The 18,930-nt window shown below is 50.9% G+C and overlaps 3 protein-coding genes across 3 annotated transcripts in view; 2 read left to right on the plus strand and 1 right to left on the minus strand.

The window, feature by feature from the left end:
- LOC125742602 (zinc finger MYM-type protein 1-like) overlaps positions 1–3,727 on the minus strand; it is a 41,075-nt gene extending 37,348 nt beyond the window's left edge. The window contains exons 1-2 of the mRNA XM_049014759.1: positions 3,297–3,727; positions 29–112 (exon numbers count right to left, since the gene is read on the minus strand). The gene's annotated coding sequence lies outside the window, so the exon portion shown is untranslated. The remainder of the gene's footprint in view (positions 1–28; positions 113–3,296) is intronic.
- On the plus strand, positions 2,773–11,492 carry LOC125742606 (KH-type splicing regulatory protein). Its single transcript, XM_049014766.1, is given in 19 exon segments — positions 2,773–3,026; positions 3,790–3,910; positions 4,186–4,242; positions 4,342–4,375; positions 4,514–4,566; positions 4,972–5,043; positions 5,170–5,227; positions 5,311–5,482; positions 8,060–8,158; positions 8,264–8,368; positions 8,715–8,817; positions 9,017–9,138; positions 9,425–9,562; positions 9,564–9,725; positions 9,801–9,910; positions 10,019–10,107; positions 10,193–10,393; positions 10,482–10,636; positions 10,710–11,492. Coding segments are annotated over 19 exon segments (1,971 nt in total). The 5' UTR covers positions 2,773–2,915; the 3' UTR covers positions 10,719–11,492.
- Positions 11,493–12,085: 593 nt separating this feature from the next.
- On the plus strand, positions 12,086–18,472 carry dcaf15 (DDB1 and CUL4 associated factor 15). The gene is made up of 13 exons (XM_049013926.1): positions 12,086–12,238; positions 12,932–13,029; positions 13,129–13,267; positions 13,366–13,472; positions 13,795–13,928; positions 14,020–14,181; positions 14,274–14,726; positions 15,214–15,314; positions 15,454–15,579; positions 15,815–15,897; positions 16,260–16,364; positions 17,205–17,320; positions 17,683–18,472. The coding sequence occupies exons 1-13, from the start codon at positions 12,143–12,145 to the stop codon at positions 17,736–17,738; spliced, it is 1,776 nt and encodes a 591-aa protein (XP_048869883.1). The 5' UTR covers positions 12,086–12,142; the 3' UTR covers positions 17,739–18,472.
- The last annotated feature ends 458 nt before the right edge of the window (positions 18,473–18,930 follow it).

Raw genomic sequence — 18,930 nt, forward strand, 5'->3', positions numbered from 1 at the left:
CCGACTAAAATGTCTCAATGTTGCTCACCTGAACAAACAGGGACACGTGAGGACGATGTGCTTGGCACTTCATCGGTTGTTGAGCTTGACACTAGATATTTTAAAATTGCCTCTGAAAGTAAATGAATCACAGTACTATAAAATACACGTAAATGGTTTCCCCAGTTTATTGTAATTTTACTGAGCTGTCATTGGTTACTGCAGAATGATGATGACAGTACACATACTTGATTAAAATATCAGTTTTTTTTTTTTAATCGCTGTTTGCTTTTATTTGAGAGGTGCACCTGATTTAAAGCATTCTACAATAGTGAAAAAATGAAATAGTTTTACGATGTCATAATTAAACATGATGTCTTGACACAAGGCCACACAAGCTGGGTTTGCTCTGATAAATTCACGAAAAATTCACTTTACATTACAAATTCTTGGACAGAGTATCATTAGACACCTACTTGCCAAAAGTGAGAATAAATGTGATGGAGTTTCTGCCAGATTCCGCACCTTGAAAATTACTCGGGGTGTGGGGGGGGGGGGGGGGGGCTGCAGCTGATGTTTCGAACTTGCAATGGAAATTAAAAATAAAGTAGCCCTCCATGGCGCGGTGGAAGTTATAAAATAAAGGAAATGAAAAAGGAAAATATAGTACTGAAATAACATTACACTGGGATCTTCAGTATCTCTGTAACAGACTGACTGAGAATATCTTTCACATTTCATCTCATCCAGTATTAGCCTGGGCAGTAATATATTCACTGACTACCTCAGGCACTGTTTACATTCATACCTTTCTGCTGCTGATTTGAATTTGACTTATATGATTCACACTCTGCTGTTATCATTTGCACAACTGCCTTATTTAGTTTAGTTTTATTTGTCATATGCAAGTTAGCACAGGATCAACATTACAATGAAATGTGATTGACAAGAATCAACAAGTCTCTCAGCAATATACTATAAAGAAGTACTGGGGGGGGGAAGACAGCATTATTGCACATGAAATAAAGTGACAAGAGTGAGCAGCAGTACAATTGTCAGCGATTTAAGGTGGCAGTATTGCACAGAGTAAGAGTTTTTTACTATTTTTTAAAATAATAAAAATGAAAATAAAGTGCAAAGTGTACCTGAGTCTGTATTGTATAGTACAGTTTGTATGTGCATCCAGTGAAGTGTGGTGTGTGTGTGTGTGTGTAAATGTTGTAGTTGACGTGTCGAATGGCTTGATGATAAAAACAATTTATTAGTCTTGTAGTCCCAGCAGACAGACTCCTGTATCGTCTGCCAGATGGTAACAAGGAGAACAGCTGTCGTGCAGGATGGCTGTGGTCCTTGATGATGCTGTGTGCTTTACGGAGGCACCGCTGGAGATAAATGTCCTGAATAGCAGGAAGACTCATGCCTGTGATGCCAGTGAACAATTGTGTGTGACATCGTGTGTCAACAATGACTAATCACTTCACTTTAATATTGTGGTTTCTACAAGTCTTCAAATCTTCTGCCAGAGGTTGTACAATGGCTTTTTCAGGCGCTTTAAGCACCCAGAATTCTGTTAAACTTCAGCTACATTCCCAAGAGTCCATATTCATAGTACCAGATATTTATCCTATAAAATCTAAAGGATCTACTTCAAGTATTTTTCTAGATATTGTCGCTTTAAATCAGCCTCTCGATACATGATGCTACAAATGGCCAAAAAAAACACCCCTAAAATTCGGAGAGTAAAGATTTGACGTTTTGTACTTTTCCTATTAGACATTTCTGTACTCAGGACTGCCCCCTGCTGTGATGTACCGAGCAGTGCAGGGCATGGATGATGAACCGGCCAAAAGTTAAACAGAAGAGGAAAAACAAAAATGGATTAGATTTGACTGAGCATGACCACATAGCACATTATAATCACAGCTTACCAATATAAAAGAAATTATAAGTGAATAAGAAGCAAAGCACCTGACCCCTGATAAACAATGCTGTCAGAGCACTTCCCAGGAAACGTTGTTGTGTCTCAAAGTCCAGGTACACAGGCATACGGAAAGCTGACATAACGTGGTATTCCAACATCTCTTATCAGGACAGACGTCTTTTCCTCCTCTGGGATAACAGCCAAGGCCTCGTATTGATTGGTTTATGTGGTGTAAAACACTGAGATGTTTCGCCATTAAGTTGAGAGATACTTTTCTCTACAACTGGAAGATCGGATCGCGAAGGCTTTAACATGCCGAAAATTCCACTTCATTTTCAATTTTATCAAGAATGTTCAGGTCAAGCTTAGTAAAAAGTAATATTGCGTACCTTCGGTTAAGTCCTAAATTAAAGCAAACCTTCACACGATTCGATGACAACGACAAAGTATTTTGTGAAAGATTTATTGATAAAGGAAAAACTCCAGTTCCACCTGACTCCCCAAAATTATGCGAAACATGACGTAATGTCGTGCATTAATGCACATGCGCGCTGCAAACTGATTAGCAGTATTTTTTTTCAACAGCATTAAATCGTCATCGTATTGTTTTTGCCAGCATCTTCTGGCGCTTTGACGCGTCTTGGTAGCCATTGGCTAAAACCTCAGTCTGTCAAATAGTTCACCAAATTCGATTGGCAGGCTCGACACCGCCAAGATTGTACACTGAATTTATTTGACTAATCCGGACTTTGGACTTGCTACCATAGGTCAGTTACTAGGTTAGGATTCTCTCGACCGACTTCCTATTGGTTTTTGTCGACCGATTTTTTTTTATTGGGTACCGAAACCGGAAATGATAAGCGAACAAGCTCCACTGAGCCAGGAGCCCTCCCCCGCCCCTCTGTCGCAGCTTCCTGGTTCCGCCCCGCGCTTCACCTTTCCTGGTTTCCCGCTTCTGCGCAGCAGGGCCCGGCCTACACTGCCTCCCCCTCCCCGCTCTCTCAGCGAGCCCATCATGTCGGAATACAGTTCGGTACCGCCACCCGGGGCCGGAGCGCCTCTTGGCGCAGGCGGTGGCGGCCTCAAGAAGGACGCGTTCGCGGACGCCGTACAGCGCGCCCGCCAGGTGAGAGACCCCGGCTGCAGACGACTACGCGTGGGGAAGGCGGAGCGGCGCCGTTGTAGCATCCGGAGATCAATGGGGACAGCGTGGGTCCCGCCGCCTCCGGGCCGCGGCTATAGCTCAGAGCGGCCAGATTGGCGCGGTTACGCGGGAAAATGAGCACGCCGGCGAACGTGGACCCGTGCTGCCGCACCGACGGGCCTCCACCGCCCAGCGCTGGTCTCTCCGCTACTGGCTCCTTGGCCGAGTGCCTCCCGCGCACTTCGTGCTTACCGAGGTGTTGGTAGTTTTGTTTAAGTGGGACGATCTACTGGCCCTTCGCTCGCTTGCGGGCGGCTGGCAGCGAGCCGCGGCCTGCGCTTGTCCCGGCATGTTCGCAAGGACGACTCATGAGTATGAAGGCTTTTATGAAGGGGAGCCCGTGCGTGGCGCTTTAAAAGCTGCTGAACCGCGTCTCGGTTGCGGGTCCACGCTGGTAGGTCTCGGTGTCACGTGTGTTCGGGCCTGGTATATAATCACGTTTCTCCCAAATATATGGCGCTAGTGCCGCTTTTGACGCATCGGGAGGCCGGGCTGCTCTTCTGCCGGTCCGAGGCACCTGCGCTTCGTTAACCCCACAAGCGCTGTCTATTTATACTGAATGAACCGGTTGCTTAGAATGGTTCTTGATCCCGGGCGGGAGGCTCGGCGGTTCCTGGACCAGCTTCCGAGAGCTCTGTTGCCCCACATCTCGTTGTGACTCTCGCCTTTCCTCCCGTGTTCCCAGATCGCAGCGAAAATCGGCGGGGATACTGCCGGAGCGCCGCTGAACAGCAGCAGTGGAGGCGGCGGCGGCGCCACCGAGAGCTTCCCGTTCGCCCCTCAGAAACGCCAGCTGGAGGATGCAGGTATGCGCGCCATGCCCGCCGCGTTGCGTCTGTCGAGGCAGCAGTAGGGGTTTAAGAGCCCGCAGCCCTGGGGGGGGATGTATCGCAGCACTTTCTAGCAGAGAACCATCTGTCCCGAAGGCGGCTGGACCAAACGCAGACGGCTCTAATTCTCAGATTCTGCCGTAGGTGGTGTGTGTGCTCTGTCCCTTTCCAGTGTGTACCCGCAGTATATCTCTGTGGTCTCATAATGGCCGCCTTTACTAACAGGAACTTATGTCTTTTGTTTCCTTCAGAGCAGCCAGACAGCAAGAAAATGGCTCCCCAGATTGACCGGGACTCCTCCTCCTTGTGTAAATATCTTCTCCATACCCTGTACCCATGTACAGACTTTTTCCTGTGTATCGCCCCATGTCAGTAACTGGACCCGTGTCCCCTCTGTCCCCTTTCAGCTATCGGAGCCCAGTTGGCCGCCATGTCTCAGAGGTAGGATCCCAGCCCTCCTGCTAGTGCTTCATCTTACATCCCTGACTCCCCCGGCCTGCTGTGAGCGTGATTACAGGCCTGCTGTGCCTGATGTCGGAGCCACGCTTCTCATTTGTTTTGCTTCGTCTCTCCTCACAGGCCGGCCACCCTGACAGAGGAGCACAAAGTGCCGGACAGCATGGTCGGCCTGAGTGAGTAAAGCACGAGTACACCATGAGTACAGTACTCGCACTGGCTTGCCATGTCATCCTTTTCTGTCTGACTGCTGGTTGTTTTTGTCTGGTTTCATTAAATCCAAAGTAGATTTTTAGAATTTGCAGTGTAATCACCACCCCCCCCCCTTGCTGGGTGTCCTGTTGTGGCTTTAGCGCCATGAGCTGTGCTTTGTGGCGCCATGAGCTGTGCTTTGTGGCGCCATGAGCTGTGCTTTGTGGCGCCATGAGCTGTGCTTTGTGGCGCCATGAGCTGTGCTTTGTGGCGCCATGAGCTGTGCTTTGTGGCGCCATGAGCTGTGCTTTGTGGCGCCATGAGCTGTGTTAGTTGCCTTGGGAGGGGCTCGTGACATGAACACCCTGTCTTATCTGCCCTTTCCTCAGTCATCGGCCGGGGAGGCGAGCAGATTAACAAGATTCAGCAGGATTCCGGCTGCAAGGTCCAGATCGCCCCAGGTGGGTCCAGTCTGCCCGGCCTCGGGGGTGCGGTGCTTCTAAGTTGGTTCTTTTATGTGATGATGCCTCGCTCTGCTGAGTTGTGAGGGTGTTAGCATGCAGCTAACCTCTCGCCCCTGTTCCCAGAAAGCGGAGGTCTTCCGGAAAGAAGCGTCGCGCTCACGGGGTCACCTGATGCCATAGAGTAAGTACCGTGCTGTGTCCCGTGCCTGCGGCCCCCTTCCGGAGCCTCTGTGCCATTTCCAACGGTCTTGGCCCGACCCGCAGGAAAGCCAAGATGCTCCTGGACGAGATCGTGTCGCGGGGGAGGGGCACACCCCCCTCTGCCTTCTACGAATCGACCAACGGCCAGAGTGGCTCCATGCAGGAGATGATGATCCCGGCCGGCAAGGCGGGGCTGATCATCGGCAAGGGCGGGGAGACCATCAAGCAACTGCAGGTAGGCCTCTGGCCTTCGACGTTAACGGGCTGTCAGTCAGTGAGGGACTCCTTGTAGGTTCCTGCCTCTATTTTCTGGGGTCTGTTGACCTGAATAAGGGAAACCCATTCATTTAATCCACTGTTTCTCAGCCCAGTCCTGTGGAACCCACAGGCTGTCCACGTTTTTCTCGCTCCCCAGTTCCAGCATACCTGGAGCAATCAGTCAGGAATGAATCAGACAATCAAGAACCCAGAAACCTGGTAGAGAGGTGTTGGGTCCTGAGGGGGAACAAAGGTGTGGCGTGTTAGGGTGGGGCTGAGCAATATGACCTCGAATCAGTGTCACTGTTAACCCTCTGGGGTCCACTGCATCGTCGGCGATGCCGCGTATCGTTCTTGTGTATTTCAGTTCATAACTCGCTGAAATCTTATTGTGGAAACATGAAAAACACGCTGACTAAATCCGTAATCTGTCTTTTTAAAACGTCAATTGTCGGAAGTTTTAAAGTTTTTAAAATGAGGTTAAATTGGCAAAAAAGCCAACCATTTCACATGTCATTGTTTTACCTGCATCGGGGGGGATTGGGGGGGTGTAGCACCGCCCTCACCTGAAGATCACTATTCGCATTATAAATGGCTGCATTTCCACGTATTTATATCACATTCGCATGGTAATTAGATGAACAGCGCAGCGGTGAAACGCGATCCAGATACATCCCCATCAGCGCCATAAAAGGGGGGGGGGTGTGGCCAGGTGTGAATGGCTCATTCATACACATGAGAGCTCCTACATATTCAATGGAAGGAGCCAGAAATAGTGACATGAGTTCGGTTTTTCTTATTTATTTATCCAACTGAATGTTGCAACTACACCATTTAGTCATCTTCATGTAGCCAAGACTTTGGTGATCAGATATCTGGGATCAGAACAAACTGCCACCATTGCTTACTATGTACTTTTATAATGTTTCTGCAAGTGTTCCAAAGTGCATTTTGCAATGTCTGTACTTTGATGTCAAATTACAAACTTCACATAAATCTGACATATTTACAAAGTACACTAAGATTAAGATGAGTTTAATACCAAAACAAATATATAAGAAATAATTTGTTTGCCATGAATTAAGTTTATGATATTGAATTATATATGTGCCCATGCCCCAGTCAGTGAAAGTGTGTTCCGTACCCCTAGACCCCAGAGGGTTAATTGAACTTTTTACTTCAGTTACGATTAATGAACAATTATTTTGTTTTTGGGTTTGTTTTTTGCCCTCATAATTCACTGATGAGGATTTTTACAGCACAAACCTTAACGCTTACAGCTGGGATTGTTTTTTCTAATGAGTGCATATCTTTGTGATTTTAAAATGGACCTTCCTCTACTTACGAAGGTTACGTTCCGAACAGCAGTTCGTAACTTGAAATGTTCATAAATTGTTACTCAACATCATTTTAAGGGTACATGCAAGTACGAAGAACTAGGATGCTGGGAGTACGCACGCTACGCTGCTGCGCGGCGGGAGTAGCAGGCAGAAGTCGTACTGGGCGGAATTGGCTTGAGGAGAAAAATTGATTTTACTGACAGGAAACGGGAGCCCAATGAACACAATTTGGGCTTACAGTCCTCTTTGTATGTATGAAAGTTCGTAAGTTGAAAGTTTGTAAGTAGAGGAGCGTTTGTAATTGAAAACACACACAGATTAACTGTGGTTATTTATTGAATTTCAAACAACTGAAATCAAAGCACACATTGCTTGAAATGAAAATGTTTTATGGAAAAGGTTACATTTTAGTTGTAAAATGTGTAGTTTGTATAAAGCAAATTCCCTAAAAAAGTAACCAGCTTGCATTTCTTGCAAACATATATTGCTATTTGAAGAGTAGAAAATAACTTGAATCTCTTGTGAGATGCCAGTAAATCCTTTTCATGTTGTGTAGCATTTGTACGTGCTTGTTATCGACAACTGCCCTGTGGAGGCACTTGTTGCTGGACGATTGTCTTTTTTTTGGACGATTGCACTGTTCATGTTCGGTGACATGATTGTGCTCCGGGTGATGAAACAGACCGGTGTTGCCATTGGCCGCTGAGACTCTTTTCTTGCAGTGTTTAAATTTGACTACTTTTTGTTTAGTGTCGTCTTCACTAAAGTCGCGTGTCCAACAGAACGACACGGCATTTTTCTTTGGTACGAGCAATTCGAGTTGCTCAGTCGGCTCGGTGTCTGAGTTCTCCTCCACTTTGCTTCCGTGCTGCAGATTGGATGGGGCGGAGTCACATGACAGCACATGTGGTTGTATGTTTTTAAGGAGACAGTACATGAACACACACTGGGGAAAGTATTAATAGAATTAAAAAAATATATATATATCGAAGTGACTGATATGGGCAAGATTATGTTGATTAGAGGTTCTGAGTTTTGGAATTTTGTTTTGATTCATTTTCTAATAATTGCAGAGCCCTGAACTGGGGGTCCTGGAGGACTGTGTTGGGAAACACTGTTTTAACCAAACACTGATCAGAGGTTTTCACTCTAAACACCCCTGAGCTTTGGCTTATGGGCTCCAGCCTGGATTCTGATCCCTTCCCGCTTTTCAGGAGCGCGCTGGTGTGAAAATGATTCTCATCCAGGATGGGTCTCAGGGACCCAATGTGGACAAGCCCTTGCGGATCATCGGGGAGCCATACAAGATCCAGGTAATGCAGCTCGGGGCGGGGGGACTGACAGCACTGCGCCCCACCCACCTGCTGCTGGCTCACATAACCCCCTCCCCACATAACACGCTCCTCCCGTGTGCACAGCAAGCCCGGGAGCTGGTCCAAGAGATTCTGCGGGAGAGGGACCACTCTGGCTTTGGGGACAGGAACGAGTACGGCTCACGCATGGGTGGCGGGGGCGGCATGGACGTGAGTGTGCCGCCGTTCTGTGTCTGCGTGTGAGAGTGTGTCAGTGTTACAGCTCGCTGAGGTTAGAGGGGCAGTGAGTGAGTGTTTCCACCATGTGTGGTCAGTAGCCCTCCATCCCCCCACTGGCCAACATGCCCTCTCTCCTCCCTCATTCCTGTACCTTCTCTCCTTCCCTCTTTTTCCCTCCCTACCTTCCTCTCCTCCTCTCCCTCTTTCTTCCCCCTGCTCTCACTCCCTTTCTCCCTCCCTCTCTCTCCCATCCACCCTCCCTCTTCATCCCTCTTTCTGCCTCCCCCTCTCCCTCCCGCTGACCGCACTCCTCACCCCAGCCTTCTGCTCTACCCAGATTCCTGTCCCTCGGCACTCAGTGGGAGTTGTGATCGGCCGCAATGGCGAGATGATCAAGAAGATCCAGAATGATGCCGGAGTCAGGATACAGTTCAAACCAGGTACCTGCTACAGTAGCCCGTATAAAACAGTGATGCTTTGCAGAATGAAGCTGCTTCATAAAGCACTGCAGTCTCTGTATGGCTGGTGATTCAAAACCGAACTGTCAGAATGGACCCTTTCTTCGCGTCTTTAAAGGCGTCGTTAGCCCGCTTCGATCGGCCAGGCCGACGCCTCTCACCCCTCCTATTGCTGTTCCAGACGACGGCCAGGGGCCAGACAAGGTGGCACACATCATGGGCCCCCCGGATCGATGCGAGCACGCCGCCAGTATCATCAACGACCTGGTGCAGAGCATCCGGGTTCGAGAGGAGGGCCAGGGGGTGGGTCTTTGTGGAGGTGGGGCCAACAAGCTGCTCCCCTTTCACTTTTAATCATTCAGCACTTTAGGGACAATTGTTGGGTAAGACGCTATATAGCCAGCATGGCTTAGCAGAGACAGTGGTGTCCCAGAATTCCTTGCTGGGTGTGTTTCCCCCACTGCATTATGGGATAGATGATAGTTAGTATATTAAATGGAGGGAAATTTTTTACATCGGTGTACCTACGCAGCAGTGTTCAGTGCTGCTGATTATGTTGGATCTCATCATGTCCTCCTGTGCTCCACAGGGCCCCCCCGGGCCTCCGGGTGCAGGAATGCCCCCAGGGGGCAGGGGTTGGGGACGTGGCCAAGGCAATTGGGGGCCCCCCGGCGGGGAGGTCACCTTCTCCATCCCCAGCCACAAGTGCGGCCTGGTCATCGGACGGGGGGGGCGAGAATGTGAAGGCCATCAACCAGCAGACGGGGGCCTTCGTGGAGATCTCCCGCCAGCCTCACCCCAACGGCGACCCCGGCTACAAGCTGTTCGTCATCCGCGGCTCCCCACAGCAGATCGACCATGCCAAGCAGCTGATCGAGGAGAAGATCGAGGTCTGTCTGGGTGTGTCTGTGGGTGACGTCCCCCCGCCCTCCCAGCTCTCTGATGTCTCCTCCTGCTCTTTACAGGGTCCTTTGTGTCCAATGGGCCCCGGTCCAGGAGGCCCTGGCCCAGCTGGCCCCATGGGGCCCTACAACCCCAATCCCTACAGCCCGGGCCCCCCAGGAGGCCCCCCACAGTGAGCAGACAGGGCCTGTCTCTAGTAGCCTTTACAGTGTACTGTTCTGTGTGTGTGGCGTGTTCAGTTTGGTAAATCGCTGCTCTCTTCCTCTCATTTTCATCATAGTGGCGGCCCCCCCGGAGGCCATCAGTATCCCCCCCAGGGCTGGGGAAATGCCTACCAACAGTGGCAGCCTCCCGCACCCCACGACCCCAGTGAGTGTCCAAACCAACATGCTTTGGCCTTGAATAGGGGCACCTGCGCACCTCCCCTCACCAGCACCCCCATCCCCTGTTGCAGGCAAGGTGGGTGACCCCAACGCTGCCTGGGCTGCCTACTACGCGCAGTACTACCAACAGCCTGGCGGTGGTGCCATGCCCAGTCCGGCCCCCTCCGCCCCCGCTGGGGCGCCGGCCCCTGCCGACCAATCCCAGGGTGCCGCGGGGCCCGGAGGCCAACCCGACTACACCAAAGCCTGGGAGGAGTACTACAAGAAAATGGGTAAGGGGTGGTGTGCCCTCCCGGGCCACTGAGGGTCTGTCTTGCCGCTCCCCCCAAATCTTACCAGCCTATCTGCCCCCCCCCCCAGCTCAGACCGGAGGTACAGCAGCCTCCCCTGCGCCGGCTGGTGCCCAGCAGGACTACAGTGCAGCCTGGGCTGAGTACTACAGGCAGCAGGCTGCTTATTACGGACAGCCAGGCCAGGGTGCCCCCCAGCCGGCCGCCCCCCAGCAAGGACAGCAGGTATGGAACCCGCAGGCCAGCCCTGGGGAGGGCCGCTGGTGTGTCTTGGCTCTGACTGCCGCTTTCCTTGCAGACGCAGTGACGCCCTCTGAGCCGGCCCTGAAGTCAGAGCCTCGCCCTGCGACCCCAGCGAGCTGATTGGACATTCATTTTTTAAGTTTGTTTTTTTTTTTTTTGTTGGATCCTGACGGACGCCGAGCGGAAAGGCTGCCCCCCCCCCACGCTGCCGTCCTTCCCAATGAACAGTGAGACCAGCGCTCTAAACCACACTCACGGCTTTTTTCCATTTTTATTTTTCCTCCTCCCCCATATCACCTGAAATAAATGGTGTCCCTGCCCACTGGCTGATGTGGACCCGCCCCCGATGGACTCGCGCTCTTGTTTTCGTGAGACCCGGTCTGCGAGGCACTGAGACCCGCCTGGTTTTGTCGCTCATTGAGGGGGGGGGTTGTCTGTTTGCTGTAGACGGTTGTATTTTAAGATGGAACATTCCCAGTACTGACTTAGCACCTGCTCAAGCCATCTTGACATGATTTTCAGTTTGTCCCACCTCCCACATATCTGTGGCTGGTTTTCTTCTGTCCCAGGGTGTGAATGTGTGTGAATGTGTGTGTGTGTGTGTGTGTGTGTGTGTGGTGTGTGTGTGTGCGCGCGTGTGTGTCTCCGGCGCTGCCTCGCCTTGGCCCGGTTGACGTGGGTACGCTGCCTTCTGCTTTGATCGTTGTAATGCCCGTCCTGATTGTTTTGTTTTGGACGCCCTACCCATCCCTGTCTCGGAGTCATGTTATGTTGTACACCTGGTTTTTACTGCTTGTTTTTAAAAACTTCACAATAAAAGATGATACCCAACATCTCACACACTCTCCCCCTTGCCCTAAATGCACCCGTCTCTGTGTGCCTGCTTCCTAAAGTGTCCTTATCCACCTCCAGAGTACAGACAGTGAGCGATGCAGCATGTCCTTTGGGTCACTGAGGGAAATATTCTGAGGCCAAATCAAAAAGTTTCTGGGTCACATTGGGTGTAAATGTGGTTTTGGGAAGCAGTCTTTTCTTGATTCGGGCATGTGCCACTAACGGGGACTAGGAACCAGCGTTAAGTAAGCTGTGTGCGTTGTTTGTAAGGGGGTCGTGGAAGAAATTTAAGAGGGGCAAATGCACGCCGTTCAGGACTGCACCGACTTATTTCCGACAGCGGGTGCAGGATCATTTCTAGTTTCTCGCTTGGTTTATACCAAAAACCTCATCGTTAGGTCTCCATAAGAAGGCGCGCGCATGGGACCGGGAGAGTTCTGCTAAGAAACAGGGGGGGGGGGGGCGGTCCTAGGAAGCGCCCTACACGCGACAGCCAATCATAAACGCGGGTCGCGTTGCATGGGCCACCGTGGATTGCTTTGATCGACGACTGTTCCAGCAAATTGGTGAAATCTAAGTAGCGGCTTCAGCCAATGGGAGAAACCGCTTGGAAGGAAGGGCGGGTCCAACCGAAAGAGTCCTCTGCGGCGGAAAATGGCGCCCAGCTCGAAATCAGAAAAGGACGAAAACAAACAGAAATCACAGAGAAAACACAAAGAACACATCGTCAAACTCCTCAATCGCAGCAAGGTAAACGGCGAGGGAGTCATTTCCTCTATTTTATGAGCTGCCGTGAGTTGCTTACGATAATCTGAAGTTAGGGGCGGTCAGTACGGCTACTTTCTGGTTAGCTAGCCCGCTATGGCTCCGTCTCGCGCTCGGCTAGGTGATGCTAAGCTAACCAGCACGGGACGGCCATTTCCCAAAAAAACACTAATTCTCCGGATTACTGCTTGGTTGCTTTAATGTATCGCAGTAGTGGTGGCGGGTTAGGTGGACGCCACCCAGTTGACGAAGCTCTCAAACCAGTGACAGAGCCACTTAGGCGGTTTGTCCGTTTAGCCGTCAGGTTTAGTGTGTGAAACAGGAGTGAAAATGGTGTGTACGTCAGTCACCTTTATCATTTTCACGTTTCCTTGTCCCGCTATAATACGTCTGATCGGTTACAGCCCGACCCGTGGTGAACCCGTGCCCATTCTCCAGTGAAGCAGCATCTCTGGCTGGTTAGTCGTGGGGGTCAGTTAAGAGTCCCTTCACCACCACCGGCTAAGGGTCACTCTCTGGGCCCGCGTGTTTCATACCCGTGAGCTGCTCCATCCCTCATTCGTATCAGCAGAAACATTTACGCATCCCCTGACTGCAGAGATGCTGGTCCTCTGCTCAGGCCGGCCACCCGCCCCCCACTGTGTTGGGATCTCATGCTGTGTCCTTTTTGGGAAGTAGCTGTCCGGTCAGGTGTCCCAGCGGCTGTTCCGGAAGCTTCCTCCTCGGGTCTGTGTGCCCCTGAAGACCATAGTGAGCGAGGAGTTCCTCAGGGCAGGGTGAGTCTCTTGTAGCTGCCAGCTGTCCCTTATTTCTCTCTGGGGGGCAAACATCCGTCCTCTCTGAGCCCTGCAGAAACGTGTGTGTTTGTCACACAGTCACATCTTCCTGGGCTTCACCAAGTGTGGCCGCTACGTGCTGTCATACACCAGCGACTGCGGGGAGGACGATGACTTCTCCTTCTACATCTACCACCTTTACTGGTGGGAGTTCAACCTGCACAGCCGCCTCAAACAGGTAGGCTGGGCAGCCGTGAACTCCTGGAGGTTGGCTCCGCCTCCGGGCCACTTACGGCCCTGCTAATGTCTGTGTGCCCCCCCCCCTTTCCAAAACAGGTGCGGCACGTCCGGCTGTTCGCGGGAGAGGACATCTACAGCGAGCTCTACCTCACTGTGTGTGAGTGGCCCCATGACCACTCCAAGATAGTCATCTTTGGCTTTAAGTGAGTGACCAGGCCACTGTTCATTCTCATTCCTGGCAGCAGGTGGTGCAGTGACTAAGGAACATGGAACATTGCTGGTCATTTCTTTGCCTTTCAGATAGTTTATGATTAAGCAGCTGGGCTCCTAAAGGTTGCCAAACCCTGTTACGTAGCAAAGATGTACGGAAAAAAGAATTTTGTTGCAAAACTACAGAAATGATTCTTATCCTCAGAGGAAAATTAGGAGATGGAAAATTACAGATGCAAGACAGAATCGGAGCGGGACCTTTTCAGGTGTTTGTTTCTTTCCCTGTCTGCCCCCGTCCGCTTGTCTCTGACTCAGCACACGCAGCTCCAGTTCCGTGCTGATGAACCTCATGATGAGTGATGAGAATAACAGAGACATCTACATCACCGTGGCCTCCATGCCCCCATCCCGACCCTGCACGCAGTGCAGCTCCCCCACCCCTGGCACAGGTACCTTCTCTCTGCCTGGCTCCCGTTGCCCAGCTCCCGTTGCCCACCACCCTCCACCTGGCTTACACCCCCCCCCCCCACCCACTCACAGGAGGCCTGGAGTGCCTGGAACATGGTTACGTGCTGAACTCCCGCTACCAGGTGGTGTACCCCTTCCCCACCTTCCAGCCCGCCTTCCAGCTGAAGAAGGACCAGGTAGTCCTGCTGAACACCAGCTACTCACTGGTGGCCTGCGCCGTGTCCTTCTGCCCAGGTGATGCCACGCATCCGTCCCGGTGCTTTGCCCACGTTCATGCGCTGGCTGTTTGGAGGATAACTCCTCTATTTTCCCTATTGTTTCGCCAGAAGGGGAACCGGATCAGACAGGCCAGATCCTGTACAAAAAGAGAGCTTCCTGCCCTGTGCCCACGGTCCTCACTGCATCCTCCCCGTCTTCCTCCCTGGCTTCTCCTGACAGCCAACCAGGCCCCTCCCCTCCTGCGGCCGACCAATTGCAGGCCGCTGCCCGGGCCAGGGAGTTTGCAGCAGACATTTTTAGGAGGGTGCAAGGGAGAGAGCGGGATGGGCTGGGGGTAGGGTCACGGGGGGGTTCCGAGCTTTGTCCTGGGCACTGTTCCCCCTCCAGGGGGCGCCAGCCGGGGCCCAGCGATACAGTAATGTCTCCGTCGTCAGCATCATCCTCTTCGCCCCGATCCCCGCCCTCCAGCCAGGACCCCTCCTCCTCTGAGCCAGGCTACATTAACTACACTTGTCACAAATACTGCCTGCAGCTGCCGGGCGTCCCGGAGCAGGAGCATGGTGAGTCTGGGTCCTGGCTTGGGTACACAGGGGTCAGCACAGCAGCCTTTTTGTAATTATTACATTGTGGGGAGTAGATTTATCAACTCTGTGCAGAAAGACCTGCAATCAAAAAACTAAAATACCGAAAAGGGCTTGTATTTTGTTTGTAAGTTATAGATGAGTTTAGGGCTGAGTAGGGGCTAAGGTGGCCAGTGCTGGGATTATGATTACACCCATAGACATGAATGGAGAGTCCCCATAAGTGTGTGTGTGTGTGTGTGCGCGCGTGTGTGTGTGTAAGTACATGCTTTCTGTGTTCATGAGGATTTCCGGAGACAAATCTGATGCCGCCTACTGAGTATATCTGGACACATCACAAGCCGCTGTTAAAATCGTAATCTGATCATAAGGAATGCTTTTATTCTGAAAGCAGTGGGGAAGCCACGAGGAGGTATCCTGTGGGTTATGGCATTGTTCATCTCCGTCGATGCCGCTCTGTCTACAGCTCCGTCTGAGTATGAGGATGACAAGGTGCAGCTTCCCTTCACCGTGAGCGACGTGAAGGGCCGAGGTCTGCAGCTGGTGACCGGGCCCCAGAGCGGTCGGGTGCGTACAGCGCCATCACACTCTGCCAGCAGTACGGAGACCAAATACACATGCACTGTTGGGAAGAATAGTCAGCCTGAGGTGTCTGTTCGTGGTGAAGATTGTCCAGTTTAACGTGTCCCTCCCCCACACCCCACAGCCATGTGTGTGTGTAGAGCAGCTGACCCTGGACTTTGAGTATGTCATCAACGAGGTGATCCGCAACGACGCTGCGTGGGCCGCGCAGTTCTGCTCCTTCAGCGACTACGACGTGGTCATCCTGGAGGTGAGGCCGAGTCCCGCCCACCCAGGGCGTCCTGGGTATGTTCCAGTGGTGTGTGGCGTCCTCTGCTGGCAGACTCGTGTACTGCAGTGGTCACGCCCATGCTCTGCGCTTCGTGTGCATTATCATGTTCCCTCTCGCCCCTTTTTTCTGTACAAAACGTCCAGTCGCTAGGGAGGTCCCCTGACTTTTGGCATCTCAGTGCCCCCGAGTTGTCAGCATTATCCCTGTGTGACAGGTGTGTCCGGAGACCAATGTGGTGGTGATGAATATCGGCCTTCTGCTGCTGGCCTTCTCCACCCCCGAGGAGGAGCACTGCAGGTGAGGCACCCCCTGGTGGTACTGTCCATGCTCTGCACAGAGACTAGAAGCATAGATCCAGCTCTAGCTGGAAGCATAGATTCCTCTGCGGTTGAGAGCACTGCTGCCCTCTAGTGAGGGAGAAGCCATGACAGGCTTTCATTCCACCCAACTATGCCGATGCTACTAAGCCCTGGCGTTTATACATTTTTTAACTTCCCATTTTCCTTTCCTGTAAAATATGCAAGTTTTGTTTTGCCTATAGAATTCCAGCCAGGCTCACTGGTGTTACTGCGTGCATGTTTCTCATACTGACGTGTGCAGTGTGCAGTGCGAACGTGGCCTCCCTGTCAGCCTAATGGTCCTGTGCTGTCTGCCGGCAGGCCCAACACCTACCACAGCAGCGTGCAGGTCAGCTGGGACCTGAGCACCGGTGTGTGTCACACGGTGGGCATCGGGGACCTCACCGAGGTCAAGGGTCAGACCAGGTCAGCCCCGTCAGCTTTTTGGTGACAGACCTTCCTCGTTTGAGTCTTCAGAAACACCACTAAATACTGATTTCTGCGTCAAGCCTATACAAGTGGCCCATACCACTGTGAACATTTATACTATCCGTGTCACTCTGCAGTTAAACCCACCGAACGGCCGCTGTAAGTTTCATTAAAATGTTTTTACTGTTACAGGAAACACAACTTTGCCACCTCTGCCGGTTTATCTTCCCTTTCTCATGAGCTTCACATGCCCTTTATCAGTCCATCATAATCTTTTTCATTCTTGCTCTTTTTAAATCATTCAGACAGGTTTGTGGGAAAAAAATAATTTTGAACCTCTTTTGCTGTATAAATAGCAGGATATTTGTCGTAAAACACTCACATCGCGACATTTTCAGAATTTTCTGAAATTTTCAGCACGAATGGCTGCAACTATAGCAGACACAGCAGGCCAAACACGATTTGTTCCGCACTAAAATTCTCCCAGTTGGAAACAACCAAAAGCAAAACGTTGCAATGCTACCAAGCAGACTAATCACAGTTGTAGTGGTCTGCGTCTCCACAACGTGTAGTCACATTTCTGGTCAGGCTACAACATGGAGTATGCAGGTATGCTGTACTCAGAATGTCAGTTCCACACAGAAGTAGATATCAGCCTTTATAAGACAAACTGGCTCGATCCACCGGGCTCTGGGCCATAAGTACAGAATGAGACGTGGGGGTCAGCTTCATGTTACGGGCCCCATGGAGAATCGTGGCTTTACCCCTTTGCTTTATGAACGTCTTTCTCTTACTGTGTGTGTGTGTGTGTGTGTGTGCGTGCATTTATGTCTGCAGCGGCAGCGTTTGGAGCTCCTACAGGAAGTCATGTGTGAACACAGTGATGAAGTGGCTGGTTCCGGAAAGCAGTTCCCGATACATCAACCGCATGACCAACGAGGCCCTGCATAAAGGTGGGAGCAGAGAGTGTTTCTTTGTGTATGTGCGAGTGTGTGTGTGTGTGTGTTTGTCAGTGTATGTGCGAGTGTGTGTGTTTGTCAGTGTATGTGCGAGTGTGTGTGTGTTTGTCAGTGTATGTGCGAGTGTGTGTGTTTGTCAGTGTATGTGCGAGTGTGTATGTACGAGTGTGTGTGTTTGTCTGTGTGTGTTTGTCAGTGTATGGGCGAGTGTGTGTGTTTGTCAGTGTATGGGCGAGTGTGTGTGTGTGTGTGTTTGTCAGTGTGTGTGCGAGTGCGATTGTGTCAGTGTGTGTTTGTCAGTGTATGTGCGAGTGTATGGGCCTTTCCCTCAGCATCCGCCTACTTGCGCCTTTCAGGCTCGTCTCTGCAGGTGCTGGCAGACAGCGATCGCGGGACCTGGATCGTCCTGTGAGGGGCCCAGAGACAGACAGGCCCCCCTCCTCCTGACGATCTGTTTGGCCGACGACGGCAGTCGCCGCTGTTAATGGCCCCATAACTGACATTAAGTGCATTTCTCAGTAGTCATAGCTCTCTGTGTATTGTAGGAAGGACCAGGAATGTACCTATATCAGAGCTGGAATGAACAATGGCTTTGTGCCCCCCTGCCTCAGTGGCAGCATGGGGCTCGTTGGTGGCTGGAAGCCTCCGGTGAGTTGGGCACCATGGCCTTGTCTCTGGCCTCACTTTATGTTCATCTTCCACGAGCCTCCGTGGATCGGGATTTGGCTCTGGGTGACGCCTCCTCTGTTCGTTTGCTTTTGTGCCGTCTGGCTGCTTTGAATACCGTCGGCCCGTGACTGTTGCAGGCCTGGGGGTGTCTCACTTTAAATGTCGTTGGCATTTTTTTATTATTAAAATGATTGACTCATTTTGTCCTCTCCATCAATTCTCTGCCCTCCCCCACTGTTCCAAAACCAGTGTAACTGAGAGTGAGGGGGCTGTTTGCGTCTGCTGCCTCATCAGCATTTCACTTTTGAATTAGTTTGTTTTTTTCAGCTGGTTTAGAGAAATGACAGAAAATAAGGGTTTTCAGGTCATTTAATTCTTTTTTTTTCTAAGAGGAGATGTGATACTTCAAAAAGTGTAAAGTTGAGTTAGAAAACTGTTTTTTTTTCCCGCAAAAAATAAACGACAAGCACTTTCAAAGCCAGCGTTTGTCATTTTTCCATTGTAGCTTGACAGGGCAGACAGGAAGGTCATAGTGCTTGGTGTTGGTGGACAGCAGATTACAAAAACTTTTTAATCCAAACACGGCATTTTTCTACAAATTCTGCAATTCAAAACGACAGTGTATTAAATACCAGAACGAGAGCTAAATACATAGTAAATACATCCGAATTGCTACACTACCATTGTAAATAAGGCCATGACGGTTCAACGTGTACAAAATCAAAGCAACAACAGGCAAGGTTAAATCAATATATGTTCTCTAGTAATTACATTTAAAAAGTGTTTGTACAGAAGTCTTTACAGCTATTTACTAAACTTGTAAAATCTTTAAGGGGGTGTGGCTTGCTGACATGCACAGAAAGGGCTTTCTTAGGCTGTTTGGCTATAGTTGGAGTGCTGGGGGTGGAGTAGAACCGGGCTTTGGTGCTTAGCAG

This window comes from Brienomyrus brachyistius, chromosome 5 (genome assembly GCF_023856365.1).
Source record: "Brienomyrus brachyistius isolate T26 chromosome 5, BBRACH_0.4, whole genome shotgun sequence".
Classification (NCBI taxonomy): Eukaryota; Metazoa; Chordata; class Actinopteri; order Osteoglossiformes; family Mormyridae; genus Brienomyrus; species Brienomyrus brachyistius.

Excerpts from the sequence above, each read along its gene's own strand:
- dcaf15 (XM_049013926.1), top strand. The coding sequence starts at position 12,143 with ATGGCGCCCAGCTCGAAATCAGAAAAGGACGAAAACAAACAGAAATCA. Across the intron at positions 13,473-13,794 it reads ATAGTCATCTTTGGCTTTAA|CACACGCAGCTCCAGTTCCG; the intron begins GTGAGTGACCAG and ends TCTCTGACTCAG. Across the intron at positions 16,365-17,204 it reads GAGGTCAAGGGTCAGACCAG|CGGCAGCGTTTGGAGCTCCT; the intron begins GTCAGCCCCGTC and ends TTATGTCTGCAG.